At 30.7% G+C, this 17,670-nt stretch overlaps 1 protein-coding gene across 2 annotated transcripts; it reads left to right on the forward strand.

Annotated features, from left to right (window-relative positions):
* Positions 1 to 387: 387 nt before the first annotated feature.
* LOC112680951 (BCL2/adenovirus E1B 19 kDa protein-interacting protein 3) lies at positions 388 to 16,223 on the forward strand. Of its 2 annotated transcripts, none has more exons than XM_025551188.1 (6): positions 388 to 876; positions 13,410 to 13,587; positions 13,674 to 13,752; positions 15,146 to 15,225; positions 15,835 to 15,981; positions 16,064 to 16,223. In XM_025551188.1, the coding sequence occupies exons 1-6, from the start codon at positions 834 to 836 to the stop codon at positions 16,116 to 16,118; spliced, it is 582 nt and encodes a 193-aa protein (XP_025406973.1). In that variant the 5' UTR covers positions 388 to 833; the 3' UTR covers positions 16,119 to 16,223. The 2 variants fall into 2 exon arrangements, with proteins under 2 accessions (XP_025406973.1, XP_025406972.1); XM_025551187.1 differs by lacking the exon at positions 388 to 876 and adding an exon at positions 1,373 to 1,447.
* The last annotated feature ends 1,447 nt before the right edge of the window (positions 16,224 to 17,670 follow it).

Below are 17,670 nucleotides of genomic sequence, written 5' to 3' on the forward strand. Positions count from 1 at the left end.
CTTACGTGCCAGCCGTCACGAGTGCAGTTCGACACGCGACGATTTCGCGTCCCAGTCCGCACTGCGCTGTTCCACCGGCCGCGAGCCTTGTACGTCTCATATACGCATACGCGATTATTACGAAACTGTAGGCCGTGGCGCGTGGCCGACTGCACGTGGCCACTCCCCACTGCGTCCGCGGCGGGACGTTGCGGCTGGCCGCCGAGCGCACGGAAGACGTATGACGTCACGTCAAGTTTGTTGACACGTCGCACGCGTGCGCGTACGCTTGCAACGGTGGCTCGGTGAAGGGTGGTGGTGCGGACCGACCTCCGCACCCCGCACGTCCGATAATCATAACAAAAACACAACGGACGAGCCCGCGTCGCACTACACCTTTCTTTGTGTCTTCGCGTACGTGTGCGTGCGCCGGTTTTGTGCGTGCGTGCGCGCGCTAGCGTCGCGTTGCCACGTTCAGTTGCGCGTATAATATCAGCGTTGTCTGTTTCTGCCGTTCATTCGTTCGCGGAACACCGTCCCAATAGTTGACACTCCCGTAGTAAGCGATTTAATACGTTATTGTTGTGTGAGGCGCCGCGTGCGCGCGCGTGTGTGTGTGAGATCGTGATAACGAGACTGCCCATCCGGGCGACAATCGATTGGAAGACCGTCGCAGCGATTGTTCACGTCGGTCCGTACCAGTGGCCGTTCGCTGACCGACTCGAAAGCTGTAAGTGTACACACCGGTGCGTCGCAAACGATCCGACGCACTCGCCGTGGTGTAACAAGCGGCAAGTCCGTCCGTCCGTCGTACGCGGTTTTCGAGGCAGAACAGTTTTGTCGGACCGCGCGCAATGACTACCACACCAAAGTCCCAGGCCGAGGAATCGCTCGGAGGTATGTATCGCGTGGGATACCGTGTCCACGAAATACTCATCTTACGTGGCTGCGTTCGGAAACCGTTGGCAAAACGATTTCCCATTGTTTCTCGACGTTTTGTCATAAACGTGTACTATTTATCATGCAATAACATTCGATGAAACGGAATTATTAAACACGAACCCGGCGAAGGGGTAGTGTATCTCGGCCGTGTACGTTTAATCCGTTTCCGTCACTCCGTATGACGATGTGACGTGGCCGTGGTGGAATTGTGAACCGAAGACGGACCAGGGTACGCGATGCGGAAACAGCTGTTTCGTTTAATTCCCTTGTACATACATTATTATGATTCGTTTTCACTGTAGACGTATTATTACTATTATTATTATTATTATTATTATTATTATACCTGTTACGCCGTTCGTGGAATGCAACAGTAGTGTTCCGTACCTTGTTTATCTCGTCTTATCTAAAAAGTAACGATAAAATACTCGGCTCTTTGTTTCGACGTTATTCACGCGGGTAACACGAATGGATATGAAGTTGGAGGAGTATAATATATTACTGTTCTCTACAAGCTTGAAATTAAGTAAGATTTAACGGTATCGTACTGTCGTAGAGTAATATTATGAAGTGCGAGCCGAAATAAAACGTCTTCTTAGTATTCGTCTTCATTGTTCGTTTGATATTTAATTACCCATGTTTTATTCGAATCCAATGCTATGCACTTATACATCATTATAAGCTTGGGAATTTGTTAATACGGTAACTACGTATAAGTGTAGTTTGACTCATTGGTTTAGTTTGTATCTATCACATTAATAACAATTTTTTCTTTTTTTTTTTTATCTGTTTTAATGTGTGTTATTGTGGGTTAATAATTATATAATGTTATGCGGTCGAGTATTGATAAATGCTGATGATATTATCTCGGGATTAATACCAATCATATATTCAAGAAAAAGTTCTGGTTAGAGTGTTATTGAATATTTATCATTAGGAGCTTTGATAATTAATGCAACTATAATATATTTTATGAGGCTATACATTTAGAATATATATTTTATGATGTGTACAACTAATAGTATTAATTTATTGTAGAACAGATTTATTACTATTAGTATTTTTTTATCGTAAATTACTCTCAAAACATACTTATTAATTATTGTTATTATCATTTTCAATACAAGAAGAGATTGCTGTTTAGAATGGTAAATACTCATCGTGTTATGATTCATAATTTTGTCTTATACAAGTATCGAATTTAAAAATTGAAATTTTGCCCAATTTATAATATGCATTACTTTAATCAAAGGTCCCATGTTTTGTTATTATACATTTTAATCATAACATTTTACCAACTTAATTATATTATAAGCTAGATTTTTAGTTGCAATAGAATTCTTGATATTTGAGTTGTAATATAAAATCTTTAAAATAAGAGCTTTAGATCTTTGCTTTTACAATACAACACATATAAATAAAACCCTACTTAATACTTTTAATTTTTAACATTTACTTTCAAGCAAACAATAATGAATTAAAAAATGTTAATTTTGATTCAATTAATTTATTAATTAATGATATATTTTTTCATATCAATTTAGAATAATTATAGTTAGATAATATGTAGGTATTTTATTTTTATTTTGTTTATCTATACCTACAAATCTATAAATTAAAAAAATACCAACCAACTTTTTGTTTAAAATGTATTGTGTTTTTATTAATATTGAATTTTAATTGTGTTAGAATAGCATAATATTGAATTTTAATGATACTTTAACTTACACATTATAGTATTATAACTTAATGAGATTTAAATTGTCTCAGATTCAAAGTCATTAATTGTAATCATTTTAAATTTATCTATCTTATTTGTTTTAAAAATTATATGTTTCAAGAAGTAATATATTCACTAGGTCAGAATTCTTAAAAGGAATTTCAACTCCATCAATCTGTGTTCTTACTTTTCCTTTAGAATGACATAATTTTTAAGCACTGGCTGTCAAAGCTACTGTTGTATATGATTGTCTTTAGAAAGTGTAAGTGATCATTTATTTTCTTGTTTGGTCGTATTATTCATGGTATTAATTACAAAGAATAGCACTTACTTATCAATTATGAATAGTATTAACTTATACATTTTGAGTGTCCTGTATGTAAACTAAAAAGTACAAAGATTGTTTACACATAGGCCACCCATAGCAAACAGTAGCACTCTGAATGTAAAAACCTGCGTGTCGATCATTTGAATAATTATTCGAAAAAAATCATGTGTGCCTATGGAAATCGTTGAACAATTATCGATTATAATCGATCGCGACGCGAGATGCGAGTGGTTCGAACGAACCGTTACCATTAAAACAGCATTATTGATCGTAGTCTCTGATGACGTTATTTTATTTTTCTCTCGCCAAACACACGAGTACGTTACGTGCGTACAATGTAATATACTTTTTTGTATTTTTCAAAAATAATAAAAAGTTCCCAACATAACAGTGGTCAACGCACACGTGCAGTAGCACACGTTGACGTCGTGTAATAATAATACGTGTACTACGCGAATCGTATGTTTTGTTCGCGTGTTCGACTCCAAGGTCGCTGCGTGCTTTGTGCGCGCGTTGACCGGCGTTGCCGCGTCGCTCCGCTGTCGTGTGGCAAACGGTCTGCGCGTTTCGGGATCAAAATAATAGTACAATAATATTGATGACAAATTGTTTGTATCCGATCGGTCATTGCTACGCGCGTCGCCACGTGTACGGCATACCTTGTTGCACTCTGATGTATTTATATACAACAGCGTTTTTGTGCTTTCGAATTGTATTTACATTTGAACGCCGTTTGTTTTGTTTGTGAACGTTGCCCCGCGGTCCCCGCCCGTCCATCACCTGTCACTAAAAGCCCGGCACACGCATGCACATCACCAACGTCCGTAACATAATTATTATATTGTAAATACGAGGTAAATACGTTGTTGTGCTACGTGTGTGTGACGCACTTTAACGACGCCCTTCGCTTAAATTCATATTTAACGCGCGTGTCCCGTTCGCTATGTGCGTTTCACGAGATGAGTTATTCTCCCGTGAATTGGGTTTATACTCGCTGTCGAATACAGTTCTAATAATAAAAATAATAATAACAATAACTGTTGTAATGACAGTATTATTTTTTTTCATTTATTGATTTCAGTTCTTGCCAAGATTTTTCGTTTTTTTTTTTTTTTTTTTCGAGTTATTCGTTGGATTTATCGCAGTCATCCTGCACTGTATTCAAACCGAAAGTCAATAACTATATGATTTTACCTTATGTTATTTCATATCATTATACTCTCCCTAGTCGTTGTGTATACTTGATGATTTCACCAACGAGCGGTTAAAATCAACCCAGTGTAATTAGTATTCAAATTATAACTGAATAATTCACCGTTAATATATTTTTTAATCTCACTTGTGTAATGTACTAGTTATATTAACTGTTAAAATTACAGTTAACAGAGTGTGTATACAAATGAAATTTAAACATTTGCGTAGTTTAACGTATTTATATGTGCCCAGTTTAGTACCTTAAAAATTGTTAAACTTCGGGGAATTTCAAAAAACTCTGAGTTATTGTTATTTATAAAATTTAGACAATTATTGAAAACATTTACGAATTATGAAATTATAATTGTATAATTTATTTTAATTTAATATCTGAATCAATAACCTATTATGTGATTGTGTTTAAAAATCATCAGTTAGTGCCAAAATGTTTTGTTGACCACAATAACAATGTAGCATGATTGCTATTTAATAAATTTTAATACTTTTAACACATAATTATTAATAACATTAGTTTCACTCAATAATTATTATTTATTATTCAGGAATTTTTAACTGAAAATAAGTTGATTTTATAACGTTCCTTATTCAAGTAGGTATTGTGAACTATGAAAATATTGATCTATTAACTTTTAAATCTTTTAATGCAACTCTAACCAATTTTTTTTTTTAATAGTTTTATATTTTTTCCTGATAAAATTAAAATGTCTAGTTATATTTCTTTGTTTTATAGTAAATAATGTACAGATCAGATTTATAAACGTAATTATATAGCGTTAGCCAATAATAACTAAGATACATTATTTACTACACATGCAACTTAAGTTTCATTGACCTAAAATGTAAGGAAAACCGTTAATTAAATTTTAAAAAATACTTATTTTTCGAATTAATATCGGAGTTGTATATTTTTATTAAACTTTATAGATCGCCATTTATCATCGTTTATGCCGCAACTCTTTATTTGTGGTTAAAATAGTATTCTAATTTCTTATGCAATTTAAAAATATTTCAATTTCACGCAATTGTAAATAAATCATGTATCACTCGTAGGTATTTATCTAACCTACTCCCTTAAAAAATAGAATATATTAATATAACATTAATTTCAAGGTTGGATTAGGTTAGGTTAAACAATTATATTGTTATCACACCACGTACACGTGGCAACGTGGCATGCGTTTTGAGAAAATGTATTTATAAGCAGTTTAACTGTGTAAAAATTATTCAATAAATAAATGTGATCATCGCTTATGGTGCCTATATGTACGTTACGTCCTTGGTACATATAAAAAAGTAGCGATTCGACAACAAATAAAATAATTATATTTAATCGACTGCACCACTTTACTTATTTTTATGCTTTAAAACTTATTTTGTTTCTAGGAAAAAATCGTTTTTAATCATCTTAAATATTAATGGGCTCATCTATATTTAAAAACGATTCATCCTCATTACATAATTATCTCGGTTTAAAACTGAGATGGAGAAATAACTTGACTTTTACTCCAAAGTTCATAGCCCCAACACTTATATGTACATATTATTATAATATGTTTAGTAATAATGAAGATTTTTTTTTTTCTTAAAGATATATTATAGTCTGCTAACTAAAACATTAAGTAAGTAGGTTAGGTTAGATTTACATATAATTTTAAAACATATTTAACTTTTTATTATGTTTTATTCTTGATAAAACGCCTCGTCTCAAGACTGTATCAGAATTGATTATACTATTCTAAAAAACTATTATAATAAAGGTTTAATTTGTATATATTATCTACAGCCTACCACATGAACGCACTTGTTCAAAATAAACAGGTTTCGCCCACGCATTTCTTCATTGGTCGATACTGTAGAGGTAAAATACGTAGATTATGGACTTGTGGAGCATTGGATTAAAAATAAACGTCAGAGCAATGTTATTTATGAGTGTTTTATAAAAGATGGAACCATGAGAAAAAGAAAGATAGAAACTTTGTGTTCTTGTGTGACCGCTATCTTTCTTCTGTACACTCCTGTATAAGTCTCCCAGTGTATGCCTCCGCACGGTTTTCGATCGTCTACTCTTCGGTTTTGTAATTTAAATACACGGTGTCAAGCGCTAAATAAAATATTACAGCTGTACGCATTTCGCCGAAAACATAACAGGTACGCCTGTGCACGCGTATTATTATAATTTGGTTCTTTCTCAATCCTATGTGTGCGTCGACTTTGGGAGCCCCTTTCGCCGTTGAAACGTTCGCTTGCACACATACGCTGAACAATGATAACTTCTACCGTGCGTTTGGTCACGTAGTCACTGTCTCCGCCGCCTCCGCCATCATCACTACCGCGTGCGTCTCCACCACCGACTCCCTCGTCCGTTAACGCCGCCGCTGCCCACAGCCACCGTTACCACCGCTACATTGGCTGCGGCCGTCCACGGGTATCCGGTAAAAACATCCTTTCTCCCGTCAGCTCATAGTGGGGTCACATGCATCGTCTCGGTTGCAGTACCACGGTATAATTTTTCAGAAATTCCCGTGCATCTCGCGAACGTTGCGAAACCAAAAAAAAAAATGTATTATTATGCGTTTGACACTTATAAATTATCAAAAATGTTCCGTCTTCCTACGCAACAAACGAACGCGCCTCCCTTGCGAGATGAATTCACACATTTTCGCGAATAGGCCGTGTGGACTTGATTTAGTCCGTTTTAATATTACGATCGCAGTTCACCCGTACAAATATGTTTTTGTACGTAGTTTTTAGACCGTGTTTTAACACGCGTCCGAAATTATATGTTTTAGCGTAAATATACTTTGTCAGTTCTGCAAAACCAATATTTTCGAAAGTTTACATTTTCAATTGTAATATATTGTAGCAGTGTGTTTAATTTTTTATTATTTTACCCGCATTGTAGCCGTGTGAAGCCAGATAGTTTTTACAATACTATAATCTAACCTAAATCTTACCTGAACACTGAATTTTGTCAAGTTTCTACAGAAAAAAGATTTATTTTAATAAAATCTACTGAAATATAACTTATTATTGTTTCATGAATTGTTTTGTTTATTTTTTTTCGTAAAATAAAGGCAATGGATGTATTTATTAATGAAATCATGAAACATTTTCTTTATAAATATTTTCTATTTACCTACATAGTTAATTAATGTGAAATGTATAGACTACGGTTTAATATCAACCCTTGAATATCTTTCGATACTTTATTTATTTTCGATTTACTAAATATGATGATGAAGTCATATAATATCTAACAAACAAAGATGAGTTAACGTAATACTGAAACTTACTAGAGTATTTATAAACACATGGAGTGATTGTTAAAAATGGAAATAAGTGTGTTTTGAATAACGTCTGGATATGTTGAAGTTATTGAAAACAGCCGATGTGGAAAATTATAATTATGAAAAGTGGAATTCTGTTATATGATGGGTTTAGATAAGAGCAAAGATTAATTTGTTGTATTAATGCATGGATCATTAACCATTAATCATTTTGTATTATTTTCACTCTCTGTTTGAGTTTACTGAATTACGTCTACTGAAAAAATACATTATTTGCATTGCTTTTACAAGTCATTTAGGTATTTTTTTTACATACATATCAGTGATAAATTATATATTATAGGTACATATTTAACGATTGTACTTAGTTTTATATAAGTTCGTAATATTTCATAAATGTATGTTTTTAGTACAATATCTTTGCACATTTAAAAAGAAACAAAAAAACATTTTTTAATCAAAATATGTATAGAACTATGTGATATATTCAAAAGTTGTTTTGGTTTGGATGTTTGTTGATTTCTATGTGTGTATTTCTTTAATACTAACATTGATATTATACATTTCAATGATCATATTGTAATAAACCACATAGTAACAAATATTAAATCAATTTGCAGCGTTCAGCAATCTAGAATGCTGCAAACAAGAAAATTATATTGCCTCAACAAAAATATTTATTTATTTCTTAATCATTGTTATATATCTAACAAAATTCATATAAGAAACGTTACGGAAAAGATGTAGAGGGACAATGTAGCTTTCTACTGAAAATCTTATAACTGTATTACAATAATAATTTTATGTATAAATTGTAATGTACCAATATTTTTTAGTTAAATAATTGAATTTATTATTTAAGTATAATACTACGGTTTTGAATATTATGGTTGAGTTATCTTCATATCGTTTAATTGATTAACCGATTGCGATAATTCACTATTAATTATAATGCAATTCAATTATACTAGTATAATTTATTTCCTAGTACTTTCCTATTGCTTCTGTTAAAATTGATAGTTTGTTTTTTTTTCTGTATCTATAACGTACTTCAACTTAATACTAAAGTATAATCAATGGTAGGTATGAAAATATTTACCGTGATACTTTTATAAATATGTTTTCATTAATATTTTTTGATCAAATCGAATGTTTCCATGTTATTCATTATTATTTTTTAGATTACAAAAAATATTATTTTGTTTGTACCTTATCTAGTGTTTTCAAAGAATATATGAGTATTTGTATGCTCTTATTTTTTGTGATCTTTTAGTTTACGTAGACCTTGTGGTTATTATTATTGTTATTTTCGACTATAACCTTGGATTATCTTCTATCGTTATTGGTCTGTTATGTATTTGGTTTTAATTTTTAAGCAGGTAATTTTATAACTATGTTGTTTATGGCTATGGATGTTTGATGATGTACGTGTTATTCGTAAGATATTTTGTCTATCCGTCGATATGATCACATTTTTTTCTGTTGTAATAGCAGTCACGGCTTGACATTACAAGATTAGCTTTTACTACGCTATCGAAAGTTGTGATAGAACTGTAAAATAGTATTACACTGCGAATCGTAGCTGAATTGTATTTAACCTAGACAATGTTTAGGGCTGATGATTTATAGACATGAACTTAAATTATGTTTTGACACAAGTGTTTTTTAGAATAGTTGGTATGAGAGATAACTTTAAATTACTTAACTGACTATGTAATTATTGCAATTATAACATAATTGAAAATTTTTTTTATGAAGTAAGTTAAGTTTTCGTATAATATTTATCATTTTTTTACTATTAAGCATAGGTAGCGTTGATATTCAATAGTGAAGTTACAAGCATTTACGAAATAAATATTTAAATATATCTTATTTTATCTAATTGTTCTTATTAAATACATAACAAATACTATGGAACAATCTTCTTGTATATTATGAATTATAAATTATGTTTAGTTATGTGTCAATATTATCAAAACAAGGCCTTTGCGTATTTGTTTCAGTTCATCTAGAAAATGCACATGCATGTAAAGTGATAATCATTTGGCTCGAATTAACCAAAAAAATTCGGGCGTTGAGTTACGGTGCCAAGTACCCTTTTAAGATCCTTTATTCGATGGTATTTATATTATATTGTTATTATTACAATTAAAATAACATATAATACTTACAGTCAGTTTATATCATACAATGATGCAGCATATTTTTATCTACGCAACAAATACGGTGTGCAACGAATCGAATCGGCAACGTCACTCGTAATCGTGTCGGTATCGAACGATAAATAGACAAAAAATATTCGCTAGTAGGTACTTATGTAATTTATTCGCTCTTTTTTTATACTGTCGTGTTGAAACGAGAACATACTAAAGTATATAAGTATAAATATAAAAATTACTTTTGCTTTTGCAATTCATATATATGAACTTAAAGGTTTGGCATTGACAAGGTGTTAAGTACAACAAGTGTACTACGCAAAAAGCAAAATACGATTTTTCTGCAAACCGTGACGGCTTTTCAGCGATTCATCAGACGTGTTGCAGGTTCTCGATAGTATAAATTTAAGAAAACGATAATCGTATTATAATATTAATCCGTGCACAGGAGGTTAGATATGATTAGATTCGTATTAGATTCGATGTGTATTATAGTTGCATTTCATCTCACAGTTTCGATTTTATCATTCAAATAGCGGCGGTAATCTATAGAGGGTAATCTATTTTATATTATTGTTTTCAGTACATATCAATGGACCATATATCGATGCACATAGGAGCCACTCGTGCTATAATAATAATAATAATAATTGTAATATTTTAAAAAATACATTATTATTTAGATGTTTTTCTCTCTCGATCGTCGATTCATCGTTTTTTATTCACACGCTTATTGGTTTGTATCGTTTGTTTTTATACACTCGCTGCACCGATTTATATTTTCTAAACATATAATATTGAGGAAATGCAACACATTCGCAAATATGTTTCATGAGTTGTATTATTGTTCTCGTACGCATGCATTATTTCGACGCGTCGTAATTAGATTATTACACTATTTTTGTTCTTTCTCTATAATACTATTCTTTTCGTCGCTTTTATTAATGATATTTTCTTACGTACATTTATTGATTGTAACTAAGTCGTAAACAGTTTTAGTTCGTCTTTTTTTTTTCTGTTGTTTTGTGCAGTCGTGTCGTCGTAAAATTGCGCGTATTTAAACACACATAAAAACCGCTGCGTAAACGATAATATTTATATTATTATACCGCCGTGGTAGTTAACCTCGGACGCACTTATTTTAATTTTTTTTTCGTTCCGCCGTAGGCATCCGGTTCGAGCATCTGTACAAGTACTTATGAAGTCTCACGTAATTCGTGTTATTTTTTAAGCAAATACTCGTGTAATAATAATTTAATGATGTTTTTTTGACAATTCTAATTAACCGCGGCGCGTAGGTTTTGTTCGCTACGCGTTTAATATCATTATTACGAAATATGGGGCGCGGTAGGTGAAAAAAAAGGATATAAATAACATTATTCACGATAATCATATGAATATTACAATATACTCGTGGATTGCAAAAGAGTAGCATCTGCCATCGTTCCGATTGAAGCATTTTTTTTTAATTATTTTCTATTGATATTTTAATATCTAAATGTGTTTGAAGCTCAAAGTCATTTGAGATATTATCTCGGCCTATTTCCTATTACGTACTCTGAAAAGAACGTATAGTTTTGGAAAAATGTTGAAATGGAAATATGATACACAGCAATAACTGTATTCGGAATGAAACACCGTGTTTACATATAAAGCAAACGAGTCGCCTTGTCTTGGACTGGAGCAAAGAAATATTGCATTTTCGGACAAGTTTTCAACTCATAAAAATGGAATTCATGACGGCACCAAGTATTTTCATCCAAGACAAGTTTACGTATTATCCTGCTAGTCCGTCTTGGACAGGTTCCGTGACGAGAAAAAACATTTCGCGAGACGCAATATAGCTGTTGTTTTCGAATGTAATACTACACTTCAAGTATACAGCTTCGCGATGTTATAACGGTGCCAAGTATAATAGTTGGCCTCTTAACAGCGACGTCGTGAGGAACGAAAAAACCAACCACATAACAAACGTTGCTTTGACCGTGTTTATAAACGTTGACCAACTTTCTTGCATTGGAATAGGAAACAAAAATGTGTCGATGACAATGTCGCCGGCACAATGGTTGGTGCAAATGTTTCTTGGTCTGGACGCGTTTTATTTTAAAATTTCTTTTTTATTAACACGAATCACCTTGGCGCTCTGTGTGCGATGCGCGCTACCCACTCCCGGTGAACGTCGCACGTTTATTATATCTGCACGCTTGCACCGGGACGAATGATATTTCGCTGGGGCCGAGATGCCAAGGGCACGCCGCTGTCCAATAACACGCGTGGCATTGGCCGTTTGTCACGTATACGGTGTGGAACAAACCAAACAATACCGTTTGTGAAGTGATCGCTCGCAATGGACCGACACGTACCGTACTGGCCACGCAATGTGATATGTCACATGTGGGGTGTGTATCCTTTTACACCGGGTTCATGGTTAACGTTCTTGTCTTCGCATGTCATTGTTATCGTATACTTACGTAAGTCTTACACGCGATGTGTTTGTCGTCCGATGTCGCAATTACTTGGAGCTGCGTTTTGATTTAAAAATCGGATGACATTTGTGTAAAACAAAATTTACATCTTAGAAAAACTGATTCCTTATAAAAATGTCGATGTGGTAAGAGTTACCCATTGGTGTTGGTACGCCTCCGCGAACGCGGACGCTTCCGATAAATTCATTCGTCTTGCCTATCATCACGTTGTGGTGAGGCTAATAGACATTTTGGACGGTTCTGATAAATATTATTCGATGTTCTCGGAAATCCGATTTCCGTAAAATTCGTTATTGCTATTCTGTAAAGTTTTTCTTTTTCGAACACGAAATTACAATACATTTTTCCGGAAGCATAAGTATGTTTAGGTATTACTAGTTTTCGGCGATATGGGGGTGAAATGTGGGGTTACGGAAATAGTTCGCTTTTTTTTTTTTGTAAGTTAATTTCGTGGTCACTATACAACACAAACATAAAGCAATTTATTTGGTATGGCAGCTCACATTACGTGGTTATGCACTATTGCCAACAGCGAATCGATTTAATTAAACTCGAGTAATTAAAATAGTGTTCTCCTTGCACTCGCATGTGGATATTTTTTGGTTTACCCAACTAGGCTTTCGATTTAAGTCGTGCGTTCTTCACAATATTCCGCTTTTCTTCCAGTGTCGACCATTTACGGTAAAATAAATACTATTTTTTAACACCCAATGAACACTGACGAAGTGTGTCGAATAAATGTCAAAAAATGTACCCAATATCGCGTGTTCTCATATTGCTTCAATATAACCGTCGGTGTCACTGTATGTGCCACTACTAGTTCATATGTGACGAAGTTTATTATCACTCTAAAACCGACGTCTTATATTTTCTCTAAAGACATAGTTCACGTATAAAATTGCAACCGCGATCAATCATTATATGTGATATGAACCAGCGGCTCTACGTTTGTTCGAACGAGAACAGTTGTATCTACATACAGTACGACCATAACCATGTCGTAAAATGAAGGTACCCGTTTTACAAATGTACGAAAATTCAGTTTTATGCATCCCAATCGTGAATTACATGGGCACGGAGTACCAAATATATGTGTACTTGTAAATTATTTTTAACTACTTGATCGCTGTGAGAATACAATGTACATAATGTATAAATGTTTTTAAATATACCATACGGTTTTTTTTTTTCGAAAATTTTAACGGCCTGCCATACAAGATCCTTTTCGAGATATTGTTAGTTTTTTATAATATAATTAGTTTGGAAATAAACAATCGTGTTTGTTTTTGTTTGCAGAATCTTGGGTGGACATCACTAGTTGCACTTCCCCGATATCTTTCCAAAGTGCAGGTCGTGTTACTCCAGTTCCGTTTATATCATCCGGCGATGAATACCTGAGATTGTTGAAAGAAGCGCAAAAAGAGAGCAACTCGTCATCTCGAGTTTTGTCTAAAGAATCGTCTAGAAAAGGAAGGTTAGTAGTTTAAATATACACAAATGTGTATATTAACACTTGTATTTTTCAACAATGTTCTTAAATGATAAGTATTGTGTTTTCAGCCCTAAATCACCACCAAATAGTCCAAACAACGAATTGGAAGATGATCTCAGAGGGGTGTATATAAATTATTCCAATAAAGTAAGTTTTCTGAAATCAAATAAAAGAAACTTCATTAAAGACTAACTCATATTTTAATATTTTATAAATAATTTTTATTTAAAATTTAACCAACAATCTGGGTCTTATAATTTATGTAATCTAGTAAACTAATAATTAATTAAATTGATGCATTTTATATAATTAAGTATAAAAATTAATAATTAATAATCTAAGAAACTGGATATTAAATATTGTTCATCATTAATTGAAATGAAGGACAATCGTAGTAGTAAATACCAACTAACTAGTAAATACCAAGTTCATATTTCTTTATCACTTAAAAATTAAATTATAATATTAAATAAATAAATAATAATAGTTTGACAAAAATCTCTGTACCATAAAATATGAATGAAATTGCAAATTTGTGAAGTAAAATATTCTGATTATTAAACTGATAAAAAATAAAGTTATTGATATCAATCTACAGAGAAAAACACATCATTAAAATATTAGTTTATTTTAGCAAAATTTTTTAATTTAGAAAAAAATGAATTCAATAGTCTGCATGAATCAAAATTTATATTTTAATTATATACATTAATTTATACGTGATTAAATTATGAACACTTGCAGCTAACATAGATGAGAATAACACATGAAGTGGCAAGAGTATATTTCTTATCAAATTGCATATAAAAAATACTTAATGGATTATGAGCAAAAGCTTTCTTTAGTTATGAATTCCTTGATAAATTTTTTGTGTCAATAGGTTATCTAAACTTTTTTATAAATAGTCTTTGTTAAAGATTAAAAAATCAATCTTTATGATACTTAAATGTTTTGTTTCAAACTGTATTTAAATTAATAAGATGATTTTTGTGTAGTTATGTATTTTATATTTATTAAGTGTACTTTTCATAAATTTACCTAGACCATTGAATATATTTGAGAATTTTTTTTTATCATATTTTTATATATTATTTTATATATACTCTTATATATATTTCAATGTATAGAATTTTTCTGATTAATGCTTAATCTGTTAATTGCTTCTACAGTATTAAAATTTCTGTATGCACAAAGTATACAAATATTGTTTTTAGTATAGAATTTAAAAAGTTATTAAACCATTTTAACCTTTTACTTAATAATCAAAAAATATTGTTAAATCTTCAATCTTCTTGTTCTATACATTTTTGTTGTATTTTCTTTAGGGTATTTTTAGTTTTTTTTTCAAAATTTCATATTATTATTTCTCATATTTTTCTATTATATTTAATAAAAGTGAATTATATTAGGTAGGTTATGTTAATAACTAAATTCATCTCCCTGATTATTACGTAATTGCAATAATTATTATGAAATGTAAAGATTTTAGTTTTAGTAGAATGGTGTTTTTATAAATGTACTAATTTGGTTTTTTTTTCAGGGTGGAGAATTATACAACTTAGATGATAGGAATACTGATTGGATATGGGATTGGAGTAGCCGGCCTGACCAGGCACCCCCCTAAGTAATTAATTGTTGATTTAAGGATATTAAAAAATATATACTATTGTAATAATATACTATTTTTGTTAAATTTTTAATGTGTAAAGATTTTTAAACTTCTTAAAAACAGTTTTTATACTGTCTTTAGTAACCATTATAATTCTATCAATGACCTTTGCTTAAAATGATTTGACTTATACATTGATGTATCAATACCAGGCCTTATTTTTATGTGCACCCCAACACACAATGTGCACCACAATTGTACAAGTGTGCACTACGGTCTACAAAACAAAAATTAAATAATAAGTCAACTACTAGGAAATATGAGTATTATTGAAATTTTTAAAATTTAATGCATATATATATATATATATTATGTATGTAATATATTCCTTTTTCTAAGACAGTAGCGAGACTAAATTTTCATTTAAAGCAGTAAAATCAAGTGAGCAGTTCAAATTTATACAAATAATAGGGCCTGATTAATACATACAAATTTATAAATATAAATAAAACTTTTACCTATTACCAATATCTTACAAAATTTTATTTTATTTAAATTAATAATGTATTATTTTCCTATATTAATTTTAATAAAATAAAACAATGTGTTATTTTTCTTTATAAAAATTGGAAGTTCATCCATCCTAAAAAAAAGACATTCAGTATGCGCAATGCTAAGGTCGGCAGAGACAGCCTCTTTTCTAAAGAAGTTTTGTACACTTTGTTTTTGACCAATATTTTATCTATATTGCTGGGGGCTGGAGTTGGGTATGAAAATACATAATTTATTAACTATAATTATTATTATGTTTATTTATACTATTACTAATATAATATTATTTTCTTTTAGTGCTTGGTTATGTAAACGAGGCGGTATTATGATGTCCAGAGTGACTTTGGATTAATCAGTCTACAAAACAACATATGCACAAAAAAAAAATAAATAAATAAAAAATAAAAAAATAAAAAATATGGTGTCAATTCATTGTCTTTTAAGTCTGAAATTCAAAGCAGTGTGTTAAATTATTTTTCAAATGACTCCTATAAATTCCTTTTTATAATATAGTATTCATTTTTTAAACAATAAGATACTTATTCTTTGTTTGATACAAATAAATAAAATTTATCTAATATTTTATATACATTAAACATTTAGTTATATTCACTTTTTTCAGCTTATGATAATATTGGTCCTTTTAAGTTTTAAATGATTTCTTTTACTTAAAATTATTGTAAACTTAGTGAGAACCATAGCATCTTTACTTAATGAAGTAATTAGTTACGTTTAATTGTGTATATACTCAAAATAATATGAATTTATTAAAATAAAAAAATTAATATTTTATTTACTCATATTAAGTCTAGTAAATTAGTATTTATTATGATTTGTTAAAACAAAATATCACTAATAAATTATCCATCAAAGCAGTAAGGATTATATATTTAGAACTTAAATGAAGAGGGACCAAAATTTTAAGTAAAACTGAATGAAAGTTACAAAATAAAAGATTCCACTGATGTGTTAGTGAATAATTTTAGTACTGTTGTGATAAGTTAGTTCAACTGATTTGTATTTGTTTCTTTTTTTCTTTTCTTTTTATTATCTTCTATCATATATTTTGTATGTGTTAACCTCAAAGAACATATTTTGTATGTATGTTTTTTAATCATTTAGAAATAGGTTTTGTATTTTTACAATAGCCAGTACACTTCACGGTTGGCAAATAAGTCACTTTGTAAGTTAACTTCATGTTGAATGAGGACCTGGCACATCCTTTTGTTACCCAAATGACTTGATTATTTTGTGGTTATTAATTACTTTCTTACTATTAATTAGAAATGTAAAGTAATGTTAAGTTAATTTAGATTATTATTATATTAAAAAAATATATATATATATATATATACTTATGTGACATATTTCTTTGTATCACAAATTTTATAAATATTATTCATTATATATGTATGTTTTTGATCCAATTGAATATATGAAAAAAATTATTTTGCTTGTGTTTTATTTTACACAAAATATATAGATGATATATCTGATAAATGGAATGATAAATTATTTAGGTACTTTTTTGTAATTACTCATACTTGTATTACATAATATTTTTGATTATTAATTTCATTTATATGCTGAATAACTTGAAATACTATGTTATTTAGAAACAAGTATTTAACATTAAAATACAACCTAAACTATTCTAATCCATAATATTTATACTTATCATTCAATTATGTAAATTATTTAATATATATTGAATATCATTAGTTTTTCTAATTTTAATTTAATAAAAAAAAAAACAATGTTTTCTTGGATGTGTAAAAATAATTTATTATGTTTCGTTGTATATTTTATTTAATTTAAGTTAAATTATTTAAATAATTTTGAAAGAAAACATTTTAGAAATTACTGTCAAAGTAAGTTAAAAATTATCAACTTTAATTATTTCT

Source organism: Sipha flava, unplaced genomic scaffold, assembly GCF_003268045.1.
Source record: "Sipha flava isolate LNK unplaced genomic scaffold, YSA_version1 182_pilon_pilon, whole genome shotgun sequence".
NCBI lineage: Eukaryota > Metazoa > Arthropoda > Insecta > Hemiptera > Aphididae > Sipha > Sipha flava.